This window comes from Carlito syrichta, unplaced genomic scaffold (assembly GCF_000164805.1).
Source record: "Carlito syrichta isolate Samal-C Ts95f unplaced genomic scaffold, Tarsius_syrichta-2.0.1 Scaffold308818, whole genome shotgun sequence".
Classification (NCBI taxonomy): domain Eukaryota; kingdom Metazoa; phylum Chordata; class Mammalia; order Primates; family Tarsiidae; genus Carlito; species Carlito syrichta.
Genome location: NW_007252914.1, coordinates 118,581 through 129,927, shown reverse-complemented (window position 1 = coordinate 129,927; position 11,347 = coordinate 118,581). Strand labels below are relative to the sequence as shown.

The 11,347-nt window shown below is 51.7% G+C and overlaps 1 protein-coding gene across 1 annotated transcript in view; it reads right to left on the bottom strand.

Annotated features, from left to right (window-relative positions):
• Positions 1-11,347, bottom strand: part of SPTBN2 (spectrin beta, non-erythrocytic 2) — a 54,440-nt gene that overhangs the window by 41,887 nt on the left and 1,206 nt on the right. Inside the window, exon 2 of the mRNA XM_008065882.2 lies at positions 3,963-4,141. Within this exon, the coding sequence (XP_008064073.1) occupies positions 3,963-4,119 (157 nt within the window). The 5' untranslated portion in view covers positions 4,120-4,141. The remainder of the gene's footprint in view (positions 1-3,962; positions 4,142-11,347) is intronic.

Here is an 11,347-nt window from a genome sequence, read left to right as displayed (position 1 = left end):
GGCGGGGCCGGGCCCTGCGGGGGCGGGGGAGGAAACCGCCAGCGCCTTCGAGACCCGCCCATCAGGCCCCAGGTGGCCCGCGGATACAGCGGACCCGCGAGGGGGACCCCCAAAGCAAACTCCTGCCTCCCAAAAGTTTGCTGACACTGCGAGGGTGACCCCTCTCCGGGTGACTCTGGGAAGTCCTTCTCGCTGGGAAACAGAGAAAGACAAATCTGGAAGCAAGGAGACCCTGGAAGAAGCCAAGTCAGGCACTGCACTAGGCATTTACTTTTGTTCCCTCATCTGTGAAACAAGAATTGTTCCTGTCCCTTCACTTGCTTGTGATAATCACCTCGGGTCCATCAGGGCCTTCTCAGCCAGGCCATCCCAGTGCCCAGATCCACCCCACTGCTGGGCACAACTACCAGCTGCCCTTTCTACAGCTCTCTGGGCTTCGGCTTTTGTCACTTGCAGCCTACGCTTGTCCCTCCCCATCTCCATTCATTATTTATTTGGTACCTATTGGCTGGAGGCACAGTGCCAGGCAAAGACCATACAGAAATGCCGCTTTATTTCCACCACTAAATGCCTGGTTTAGTGGTGGAGATAAATGCCTAATGAGAGCACGGGGTGGCACATATGTGTGAACAGACACAGTGGCGGTCCTGGGTGGCACGTGTCCTACTCATAGACACTGCGGCAGTCCTGGGTGGCACGTGTCCTGTGCACAGACACAGTGACAGTTCTGGGTGGTATGTGTCATGTGTATAGAAATGGTGACAGTCCTGGGTGGCATGTATCCTGTATGCAGGCACAGCAACAGTCTTGGGTGGCATGTGTCCTATGCACAGACACAGTGACAGTCCTGGGTGGCACATGTCCTGTGCACAGACACAGTGACAGTCCTGGATGGCATGTATCATACGTGCACAGTCATTACAACAGTACTGGGTGGCACACATCCTGCACAACTAGATATGGTGACAGTCCTGGGTGGCACGTGTCCTATGCATAGACACGGTGGTAGTCCTGGGTGGCACGTGTTCTGTGCACAGACACGGTGACAGTCCTGGGTGGCACGTGTCCTGTGCACAGACCCAGTGACAGTTCTGGGTGGTACGTGTCATATATATAGAAATGGTGACAGGCCGGGCTTGGTGGCTCAGCCTTTAATCCCAGCACTTTGGGAGGTCAAGGCAAGTGGACTGCCTGCACCCGCGATTTTGAGACCAGCCCAGGCAACTTGGCGAGACCTTGTCTCTATAATAAAAAAATAAAAAATTAGCCCAGCGTGGTAGCACACACCTGTAGTTCTGGCTACTTGGAAGGCTGAGGTGGAAGGATTGCCGGAGCCCAGCAGGTCAACGCTGGGGTGGCTGTGAGCGTGCCACTGCACTCCAGCCTGGGCAATGGAGTGAGACTCCAACTCAAAAAAAAAAAAAAAAAAGTCCTCGGTGGCATGTATCCTGTATGCAGACACAGCAACAGTCTTGGGTGGCATGTGTCCTGTGCACAGACACAGTGATAATCCTGGGTGGCACATGTCCTGTGCACAGACATAGTGACAGTCCTGGGTGGCACGTCATGTACATAGACGTGGCGACAGTCCTGGGTGGTATGTATCCTGTGCAACCAGATATGGTGACAGTCCTGGGTGGCATGTGTCCTGTGTGCAGACATGGTGACAGTCCTGTGTGGTATGTGTGACAATCCTGAGTAGCACATGTCCTGTGTGCAGACTTGGTGACAGTTCTAGGTGGCACGTGTCCTGTGCACAGATGGGGTGACAGTCCTGGGTGGCCTGTGTCATGTGAGCACACAGTGACAGCCCTGGATGGTCTGTGTCCTGTTCACAGACAGAGTGATAATCTTGGGTGGCACATGTCCTGTGCACAGACACGGTGACAATCCTGGATAGCACATGTCTTGTGTGCAGACACAGTTACAGTTCTGGGTGGCACGTGTCCTGTGCACAGACACAGTGACAGTCCTGGGTGGCCTGTGTCATGTGCGCACAGACACAGTGATAGTCTTGGATGACATGTATCATATGTGCACAGACACTACAACAATATTGGGTGCATGCATCCTGTATGCAGACATAGTGACGGTCCTGGGTGGTACATAGCAAGTGCACAGACATGGCAACATGCCTGGGTGGCACATGTCATATGTGCATAGACACTACAACAGTGTTGGGTAGCAGGTATCCTGAACAACCAGACAAGGTAACAGCCCCAGGTAGCACGTGTTGCACGCACACAGACATCATAACCATTCTAGAGGCTACGTGAATCCAAAGCCAGGACACCAGGAAAACTTTCCTCAAAAAACAGAACATTCTCCATAACCTACATCTCCGTCTTCTCTGATCTATGGAAGCACTGATAACGAGTATTTTACAAGCTGACCTGAAGACCCAACCAAAAAGACAAAGAGGGTCTGGAAAAAATGAGAAGACATCCGCCACCACAAGGGGGTGCTGAGCTGGTTCAAAAGAATTACCTGGGGGGCAACCCCCTTAGGTCCCCTCCCACTGTGGGAGCTTTTCTGTTCTCTCAATAAATAAATCCTGCTTTCTAAATAAGAGAGAGAGAGGGAGAGAGAGAATTGCCTGGGGAGGCCAGGCATGATGGCTCATACCTGCAATCCTAGCGCTTTGGGAGACTGAGGTGGGAGGATTGCTTGAGCCCAGGAGTTTGAGACCAACCTGGGCAACATAGCGAGACCTCGTCTCTACAATAAATCAAAAAATTAGCCAAGCATGGTGATACGTGCCTGTAGTCCCATCTCCTCGTGAGGCTGAGATGGAAGGATTGCCTGAGCCCAGGAGGTTGAGGCTGTAGTGAGCCATGATCGTGCCACTGCACTCCAGCCTGGGCATAAGACCACTGTCTCAAAAAAAAAAAAAGAATTATCTGGGGACCTTTTGAAAAATTCTGAATTTTGGACTATATGCCCCAAAATTCTAATTCTCTGTGGCCAGGGAGGGGCTTGGGAACCTGTATTTGTAAAAAAATGTCCCTGAGTGACGTCCCTGTAAAACATGTGACATCATTTGGGAACCACCTCCTTGGAGTCTCTTCTCTTCCAGGGGCCAATCCCACCCCCATTGGGAGGACCAGCTGGGACCTGTCCCACTGGACAGGGCTGGGCGGCAGGGAAGCCAGTGGTGGCAATGACCGGGGTGGGATGGAGGAGGGAAGCCAGACGGGGTGGGTGGCCTTGGGGTGTGTGGGTGACTCAGCCCCACGCCAGCCACTGGCGGTGTCAGGTGGCAGCCGCACTCTTGTTGCCATGACAACTCCTCTCCCCGGAAGACAGGAAGGCCTGTCCGACGGGTTTGTTTGTGCTCAGAGGAGCTGAAGCGGAGAGCCCAGGCCATAGGGAAGGGCAGGGGATAGGCAGGCAGAGAGTAAACCCGGCAGAATGGGTGGCTGCAGAAACCAGCAGCGGGCAGAGGGAACCTGCTTCAGGGAACAGGTAGATGAAATAATGGCAGTGACAGGCGGCAGGTGGAAGGAACAGGTGGGGAGGACGCAGAGGATAATGGGCAGGGAACAGGTGCAGGAAATGACAGTGGAAATCAAGGAAGACAACGGAATGAAAGGTAAGGGAGAGATGGGTGGAGACAGAAGTGACAGCAAGGGTAAGAGTGCAGAGGAGGACGGGACACGACTCGGGGACCAGGGACCAAGACCAGAGAGGGAAGCTGCTTTAGTCAGCCAAGCAAGTCCAGGGTTCAGGGAGCTTCTCTATGCCTGTGGGAAAGGATTGGGGAATGTTTTGCATTACATAAAGTTTGCTCTTGAGGCTGGACTTGGGGACCAGGGGCTCAGTAGGGCACTGAGACTCCCACTTTAGTACAGAAACTCAGAAGGAAAGTGAGTCCTGCCATAAAGTTTAAGATCTTTTCATGACAAGCTGACGAAGCCTCCACCAGCCTCCTCAGCCTCTCCCTGGCCCTCCCCTGACCTCACCTGCCAGGGCTTTAATGCGAGACCGCTCAAAGAGGCGGGCCGAGCTGCTGTCATTGTCCCAGTCCGAGTCAGGCAGGTCCCAGCGGTTGTTGATATCACTGTACTGGCCCTGGATCTCCAAGCTGTCGAAGTCTGTGGGTGACAGAGTGCTGCTCATGGTGGTGGGTGGCTTCCTGCTCCTGCAAGGAGAACATGGCTGGTGAGGGGCGTCTTGGGCCACCAAGTTCGCCACAAACCGAGTCCCCCCAGCTTCCACCTTACCCTAGCTCGTGCCACTGCACTCCAGCCTGGGCATAAGACCACTGTCTCAAAAAAAAAAAAAAAAGCCTTTTCCCTAGCTCGGTTCCGCTCTCCTTGGAGCCAAAGATCGTGGGTTTTTGTTTTGTTTTGTCAGTTGCAGTGTCTCAGAGCTACACAGTGGACAGGAAGGGCCCCAAGGACCTCCAGCTAGAGAGGCATGGGGTAGCAGGTACACCAAAAGGAGTGATGGGCTTCAGTGTGCTTCAGGACAGCAGTGTATAGCCCAGGGTAATGCAGGCAGCAGACACGGAGCCCCTTGGGCAATAATGAGTAGAAACTGTCATTCTCTCATTCCTCAGTTCTCCAAGTTATTATGGGTCCCTACTCAACCCAAGATGGCCTTTTATACCCTGTCGGCGATTGAGATGAAAAGACCCGGATCCTGGTTGGGCTCGGTGGCTCAGCCTGTCATCCCAGCACTTTGGGAGGCCGAGGTGAGTGGATTGAGCCTGTGGGTTCGAGGCTAGCCCAGGCAACTTGGTGAGATCTCATCTCTACGATAAATCAAAAATTAGCCGGGCACGGTAGCGTGTGCCTATAGTTCTGGCTACTTGTAAGGCTGAGGTGGAAGGATCGCCGGAGCCTAGCAGGTCGAGGCTGTGGTGGCCGGGAGTGTGCCACTACACTATAGCCTGGGCAATGGAGTGAGACTCCAACTCAAAAAAAAAGGAAAAAGAAAAGACCTAGATTCTGCTTTTGAGCTAAGACAAATCTATGATACTATAGGAAGACTAATGCGCTATTTGGAAAGTATGGCTAAAGTCCCCAGGAGTTCAAAGGAGGACACAGCATGGTTCTTTCCCCCTTGTTCCATTTTGTTTGTCACAGAGAATATTTAATACATGCTCAATAAATGTCAGTGTGATATGTGTCCCTGTCATTTACATGCATCACCTTATCACAACCCCCACAGGGCAAGGGTCCCCACTGTCATACCCATTTCATAGATGAGGAAGCTGTACAGAAGAAGTTAAGACACTGGCTCAAGGTCACGCAGCTGGGAGAAACAGCACTAGGTTTTGAAGTGAAGTTCTTTCTGAATCAGGGGGATGATCTTTTTTTTTTTTGAGTTGGAGTCTCACTTTGTTGCCCATGCTGGAGTGCAGGGCATGCTCACAGCCACCGCAGCCTCGATCTGCTGGGCTCAGGCAATCCTTCTGCCTGAGCCTTCCAAGTAGCTGGAACTATAGGCACGTGCCACCATGCCCAGCTAATTTTGTTTTTTCTTTGAGTTGTAGACTCACTCTGTTGCCCAGACAGGAGTGCAGTGGCACGCTCACAGCCAGCCCAGCGTCGACCTGCTGGGCTCCGGCAATTCTTTCATCTCAGCCTTCCAAGTAGTTGGAACTATAGGTGCATGCGCTACCACGCCTGATGAATTTTTTATTTATTGTAGAGGCAAGGTCTCGCCAAGTTGCCCGGGTGGGTCTCGAACCCGCGGGCTCAGGCAATCCAATCGCCTAGGCCTCCCAAAGTGCTGGGATGACAGACTGAGTCACCAAGTCTGGCCCATTTCTTGATTTATTGTAGAGATGAGGTCTCACCAAGTTGCCCAGGCTGGTCTCAAATCCCTGGGCTCAGGAAATCCTCTTGCCTCGGCCTTCCAAAGTGCTGGGATTACAGCCTTGAGCCACCGAGCCAGGCCAAGGGGGACAATCTCTTAACCACAGCCTCTTGAACACAGAGCATCCACCATCCTCAGTCATCCTGGAGCCTTTTAGTTGCTCCCCTGGAGGAGGGATCAGTACCTTTCTAGGGCTCAGGCTGCAGAAATTTGGACCATGTATTCTCGCCAGCGCTACTTATGACTCTCACTTATGCAAACACACTGTGTCCTAAAAACTAACAAATGAGGTTCAGATTAGCTGCTGGGACGTAAAAAAACAAACCAAAACCCTCTACCACCCAAAGTTCCTGTGTAATTCAGCAGCCATTCAAGGGAATGTGGGGGTGCTGGGTCTGTAACCTTTAACAAAACCCCCAGTTCTACATTTCTCATGTCCTAGTACCTCTCAAATACCAAGACATTTTAAGCCCGAGCAGGGCTGTGGTCTTGGCAGTCTCTGGTTCTGGAAAAGGAGACGATATGGAGAGCCTCTTGTGTGTTTCGGGCAAGGAGAAAGGGGTGGGTGGTGAGACCAAGTAGGTAGGGAGGTATGTGCCCATGGACACACAAAGGCAGAGCCTGGCTTCTGTCACTAACTGGTTCCATGAAGCTGAACTTGACCTGCTTGAAAGCCAGGGTTGTCCACCCCTCCCCTTTCTCCCAGAGAGAAAACACACATAAGGATTTTCCTAGGAGTAGCATTAATGAGATGCAAGGGACCTAAGGTCCAAGGTTCCTAAATTTTGGCTTTTATCCCTTGCAGTAGGAAAGGGAGCTTAATCTCCACTAGACCAGCTGGGCTCAGTGGCTCAGCCTGTAATCCTGTGCCTTTGGGAGGCTGAGGTGAGTGGATGGCCTGAGCCCACGGGTTCGAGACCCACCTGGGCAACTTGGTGAGACCTCATCTCTACAACAAATCAAAAATTAGCTGGGTGTGGTAGCGCACGCCTGTAGTTCCAGCCACTCGGAAGGCTGAGGCGGAAGGATCACCGGAGCCCGGAAGGTTGAGGCTGCGGTGCCCGGGAGCGGCCACTGCACTCCAGTCTGGGCCACAGAGTGAGACTCCGACTCAAAAAAAAAAAAAAATCTCCACCAGATCGAGGATTCCTTTCCCGTTCAAAATCCACCATTTCCCCCAGCAGGTTCTCCGAATTTGTTCTGTAAATATTTACATAAAAACACACTCTAGGGCAGAGGTGAATCACCCTGAGTAAAGAGTGCTGTGGGCAAGGCATGACCTGAACTAAAGTCACCTAATACTCTGAGGGGCTAGAAAGTTAAGCAGGCCACATCTCAGGACCCCACGCTTCAGGATCAAGTATAATTCCATTTCTCCCAGCCCTTCAGTTAGGGCGTCCTAACCAGCAGCCACATTCATGCTGAGCTCTGGAATTGATCCTTCCAGTTCTCAAACTCTCCCTGCACAGAACTCCCCACAAAAACACCTATATCCTATCCCTCCACCACTCCTCCTGACCCTCGGTTTTCATGACCTCTTTTTCTTTTACTAGGAGCTACAAACCTACTAAGGTCAGCCCCTAGGAGTGTTTTGCTTGACCAATAAGCAACTTTAAAGTAATTGATTTTACTGCCGGGTATGGTGGATCACACCTATAATCCTAGCACTTTGAGAGGCAGAGGTGAGAGGACTGCCTGAGCCCAGGGGTTCAAGACCAGCCTGGGCAACTTGGTGAGACTTTGTCTATACAATAAATAAAAAAATTAGCCAGACACGGTGGTGCGTGCCTGTAGTTCCAGTTACTTGGAAGGCTGAGGCAGAAGGAACTCCTGAGTCCAGCAGGTCAAGGCTGTGGTGGCTGTGAGTGTGCCACTGCACTCCAGCCTGGGTGGCAGAGACTCCAACTCAAAATAATAAAAATAAAAAAGATAAAATAACTGATTCCAGATTTCTTCAGGTGGGTCTGTGCTTACCATTTTTCTGCAGGCTCCGCCATTCCTTTTGTCTCCTACCCAGCCATTTCACAAGTCTATGTTACCTGCCTGGCCCCTAAAGATGCTTGAGGCTTTCAGACCCTGCCTTGTATCTTTGTACTCCACAAAGAACAGAAACTTAAGGAAGCCAACCATCTGTCCCCATTTCCAAAGTACCATATCCCTGAAGCCCCCAGAAGCTGCACACAACCCAAACAATGACCACTTTGATTTTTTTGGTGATCCAACTTATTCCTCCCAAGGGACCCAATCGGGGTCCAGGGATAGGATCCAGACCTTCCACAGAGGTCCAGCTGTTAGAATTCTATCATTTCCAGGAGAAAGTATGGCGCTGGAACCTTCTCTTCCCCCAAATAAAAATTCAGCCACTTACACACTCCTCTCACCAAATCAAGTTTGTGTTCTGAGTTTCCAGGAATGCTGTGACATAGATAAGGAACCAAGCTGGCATTGGCGTCCTTAGATCACAGACCCCCACAGGGCCACTGTGTTGTGACTCCAGAGAATTTACTCAGATAGACTTCCATGCAAATAGTGCTCTCTAGTGTGGTACGGTTCTGTGACTCTGAGGTCTTATCTCTGTGTCTCTGAGTTTTGGTTTCTGAGAATTCCATCTCTGTAGCCCCCTGGTCTTTTGGGCAGTATACTGTGTTCTCTGTGTCCCCTACTGCCTTCTCCAGATTTCTATAGTTTTCTTTTTTTTTTTTTTTTTTTTAGTTGAAGTCTCACTCTGTCGCCCAGACTGGAGTGCAGTGGCCACTCCCAGCCACCGCAGCCTCAACCTGCTGGGCTCCAGCGATCCTTCCACCTCAGCCTTCCGAGTGGCCAGAATTACAGGCACGCGCTACCACGCCTGGCTAATTTTTTGATTTATTGTAGAGATGAGGTCTCGCCTGCCCAGGAGGGTCTCGAACCCGCGGGCTCAGGCAATTCACTCACCTCAGCCTCCCAAAGGCGCGGGATTACAGGCTGAGCCACCGAGCCTGGCTCTATAGTTTTCTATGTGAGTTTCGTCTACACATATTCTGCTTTTGTTTCTTTTCACCAGGTAGATCATTCCTCACCCACGACCTAGTCTCCATGCGCACACTTCCTTAGTTTGCCTTCTTCCCCTGCCCCTGCTTCATCACCCCCTATTCTCTTGACACTGGGGAAACTTCCACCTTACTCTTCTCTGTGGATTCCTGAGGTCTGGCAACAGGGCAGAGCAGCTGCTAATCCAGATTACAGTTTCACCAGTACCTTATTCTTAGCTACTGACCTCAAGGCCAGGCACAAGTAGCTTACTTGCTAGTGCCAGAATAACTTGCAGGCTTGGGGTCCTGCCGGGATCTACGCCCAAGCACTGCTGAATGCAGACTTGCTCACACGTGCCGATCCCAGCGGCAGCTGCCCTCCCTCCCCGTTTCCTCTGTTTTAGCGGGTGTGTTAAGTTAGAACTCCTGTCCCCTGGCTAGAGGCTGTCTTGTACCCTCATTCCTCCTCTCACCACATCCTGCCCCTGATTAATTCCTTCCCTCCCTGGGAGAGCGTTGATCATTCCCTCCTCTCTGCTCTCACAGCACTCGGCAGGCAGCTATTATTGTACTCATCACATTGTATTACGGTTAGTTGTTTATGGGTCTCTCTGCCCGCTCCACTTTTAACTCATTGAGGGCAAGGGCTGTGTCTTACTACCGTCTTGTGATTCCCGAACCCAGTACAATAGGTATTCAGTAAAGAGACACTGAATGAATTGGCCATAATTCACGTTTTTGGTCATCAAATTAATGTCTTTGGGAGGGCCAGGGAGAAGCTCAAGGAAAGAAGGAAAACAGGATAGGAAAAGATCTCCTGCTCCTTGGCTGGAGTACTTTCAGGGTTGAGCTGGATGGCTCAGGACCTGGGATTCTCAATCTGGCATGAGTCCCAAAGACCTGCAGGGCTGTTAAATTGTTGATCACTGGGTCCTGCCTCCAGAGTTCCTAATTTAGTAACTCTGGGGTAGTGTCTGAGAATTTGCATTTCTACCCCATTCCCAGGTGACCCTGAAGCTACTGGCCTGGGGACCACACTTTGAGGGCCATAGTTGTCCAAAGATGAGAGCCGCTGGAATTAGTTAGAGGAACTCTGAGCACTGAGGAGACCCAAAATTTCAGGAGTGAGTGTGACCCAGGGATAGCATTGAGGTCTGCTCAGGCCCTATCCCACACTAAACTCAAATACTCCTTTGCTTCAGGAGCCGCAGGAGATGAAAAAGGAAAAGCAAGAGGGAGTGGGTGTGAGAACTAATGAGAGAACTAGAGCTCTTCCCCGACAGAGCGAATCACAGATGTGTGGAAGGAGAACTGCTGGGCTGGAGAAGCCATGGGAAGACAGAGTTGGATAAATGACAGCGTGATGAATAATAGATTAGAAGAAATGAGGACTTTGGCGAAGTAAAAATTGTATTTGTCTCAAAATATAAATGGGGGGGGGCTGGCAGACAGATACAAGGAGAAAGAAATCACTCCAGGCTGCTAGGAAGGCAAGAGAAAGATGCACCCAGGGCAGAGAACAGAAGGCACAAATGACAAACCCCAACCTATTTCCCAACCTGTGTTCCTGATCAATTCTCATCAAGGAATTTAGGAACCGAGCTGAAGAGGGGGAATGAATTTTTATTTTCTCCTTTAGAACCCTCCACTGAGGGCAGATTTGTTCAAACGTTTCACTCTCTTGCTACTTCCCTACCCCAAGTCCGAGGCAGCATCAGTTTCTCCAAAAGACAAATCCAAGTTCCATCTTAGGTTTTCCTTGGCCAATCTTTTGCTCTTCTGAGTATGCCAAGAGGTTGCTCCACACCTCAAGCTAAGACACATCTTTGAAACTCACTCTGCCCTCCTCACCTTCAAGGAAAACTGGTTTGTGGATGCCCTACCCATACTTGAAACCTACCAGCTCTCCAGCGTTGGAACTGTGGCTGCTGGGAGGTGGGGGGAGGGCCGCTGGGAAACAACCCACGGAGACAACATGTAGCAGGTTAAGACAGGGGCAAGCCTGAATCTCAGACAAGCATGCAATGTCATGGGTTAATGGGGTAAACTCGTTCCCAGCAAGAGTGGGTGGTAAATATTCACTGTGGTGCTGGAGTTGGAACACCCCAGCAGCGAGTAGGCCTGGCCCAGCAGTTTCGTGCGGGGCGGTCCCCGAAGCCCGGTAACTGTCCCGGCCACAGAAACACCTTACACAGCAGCTTTCCCAAAGCCCGAAGGCTCTTCATTCTCCCTCTGCCAGCGCTGCGGTCACCACAGCCAACCGTATCCCCCTCTCCCACGCATTGTGGGGGAGCAGAAAGCAGAGCATGGAGCTAGCTCTCAAAAGGGCGAGGAGGAGCCCACACGGCTGCAGATCGAACCCCCAACGAGCTCCCAGCAGGGAGAGGGAGCCGGGCGCTGGCAGCCGCCGGGCAGAGGCGGCTGAGCGCGCCCCCAGCAGCTGGCCCGGCGCCGGCCGGTCCGCCCGGGCAGCCTCGGCGACGCGAACAGCCGGCGCTGTCAGACGCGCT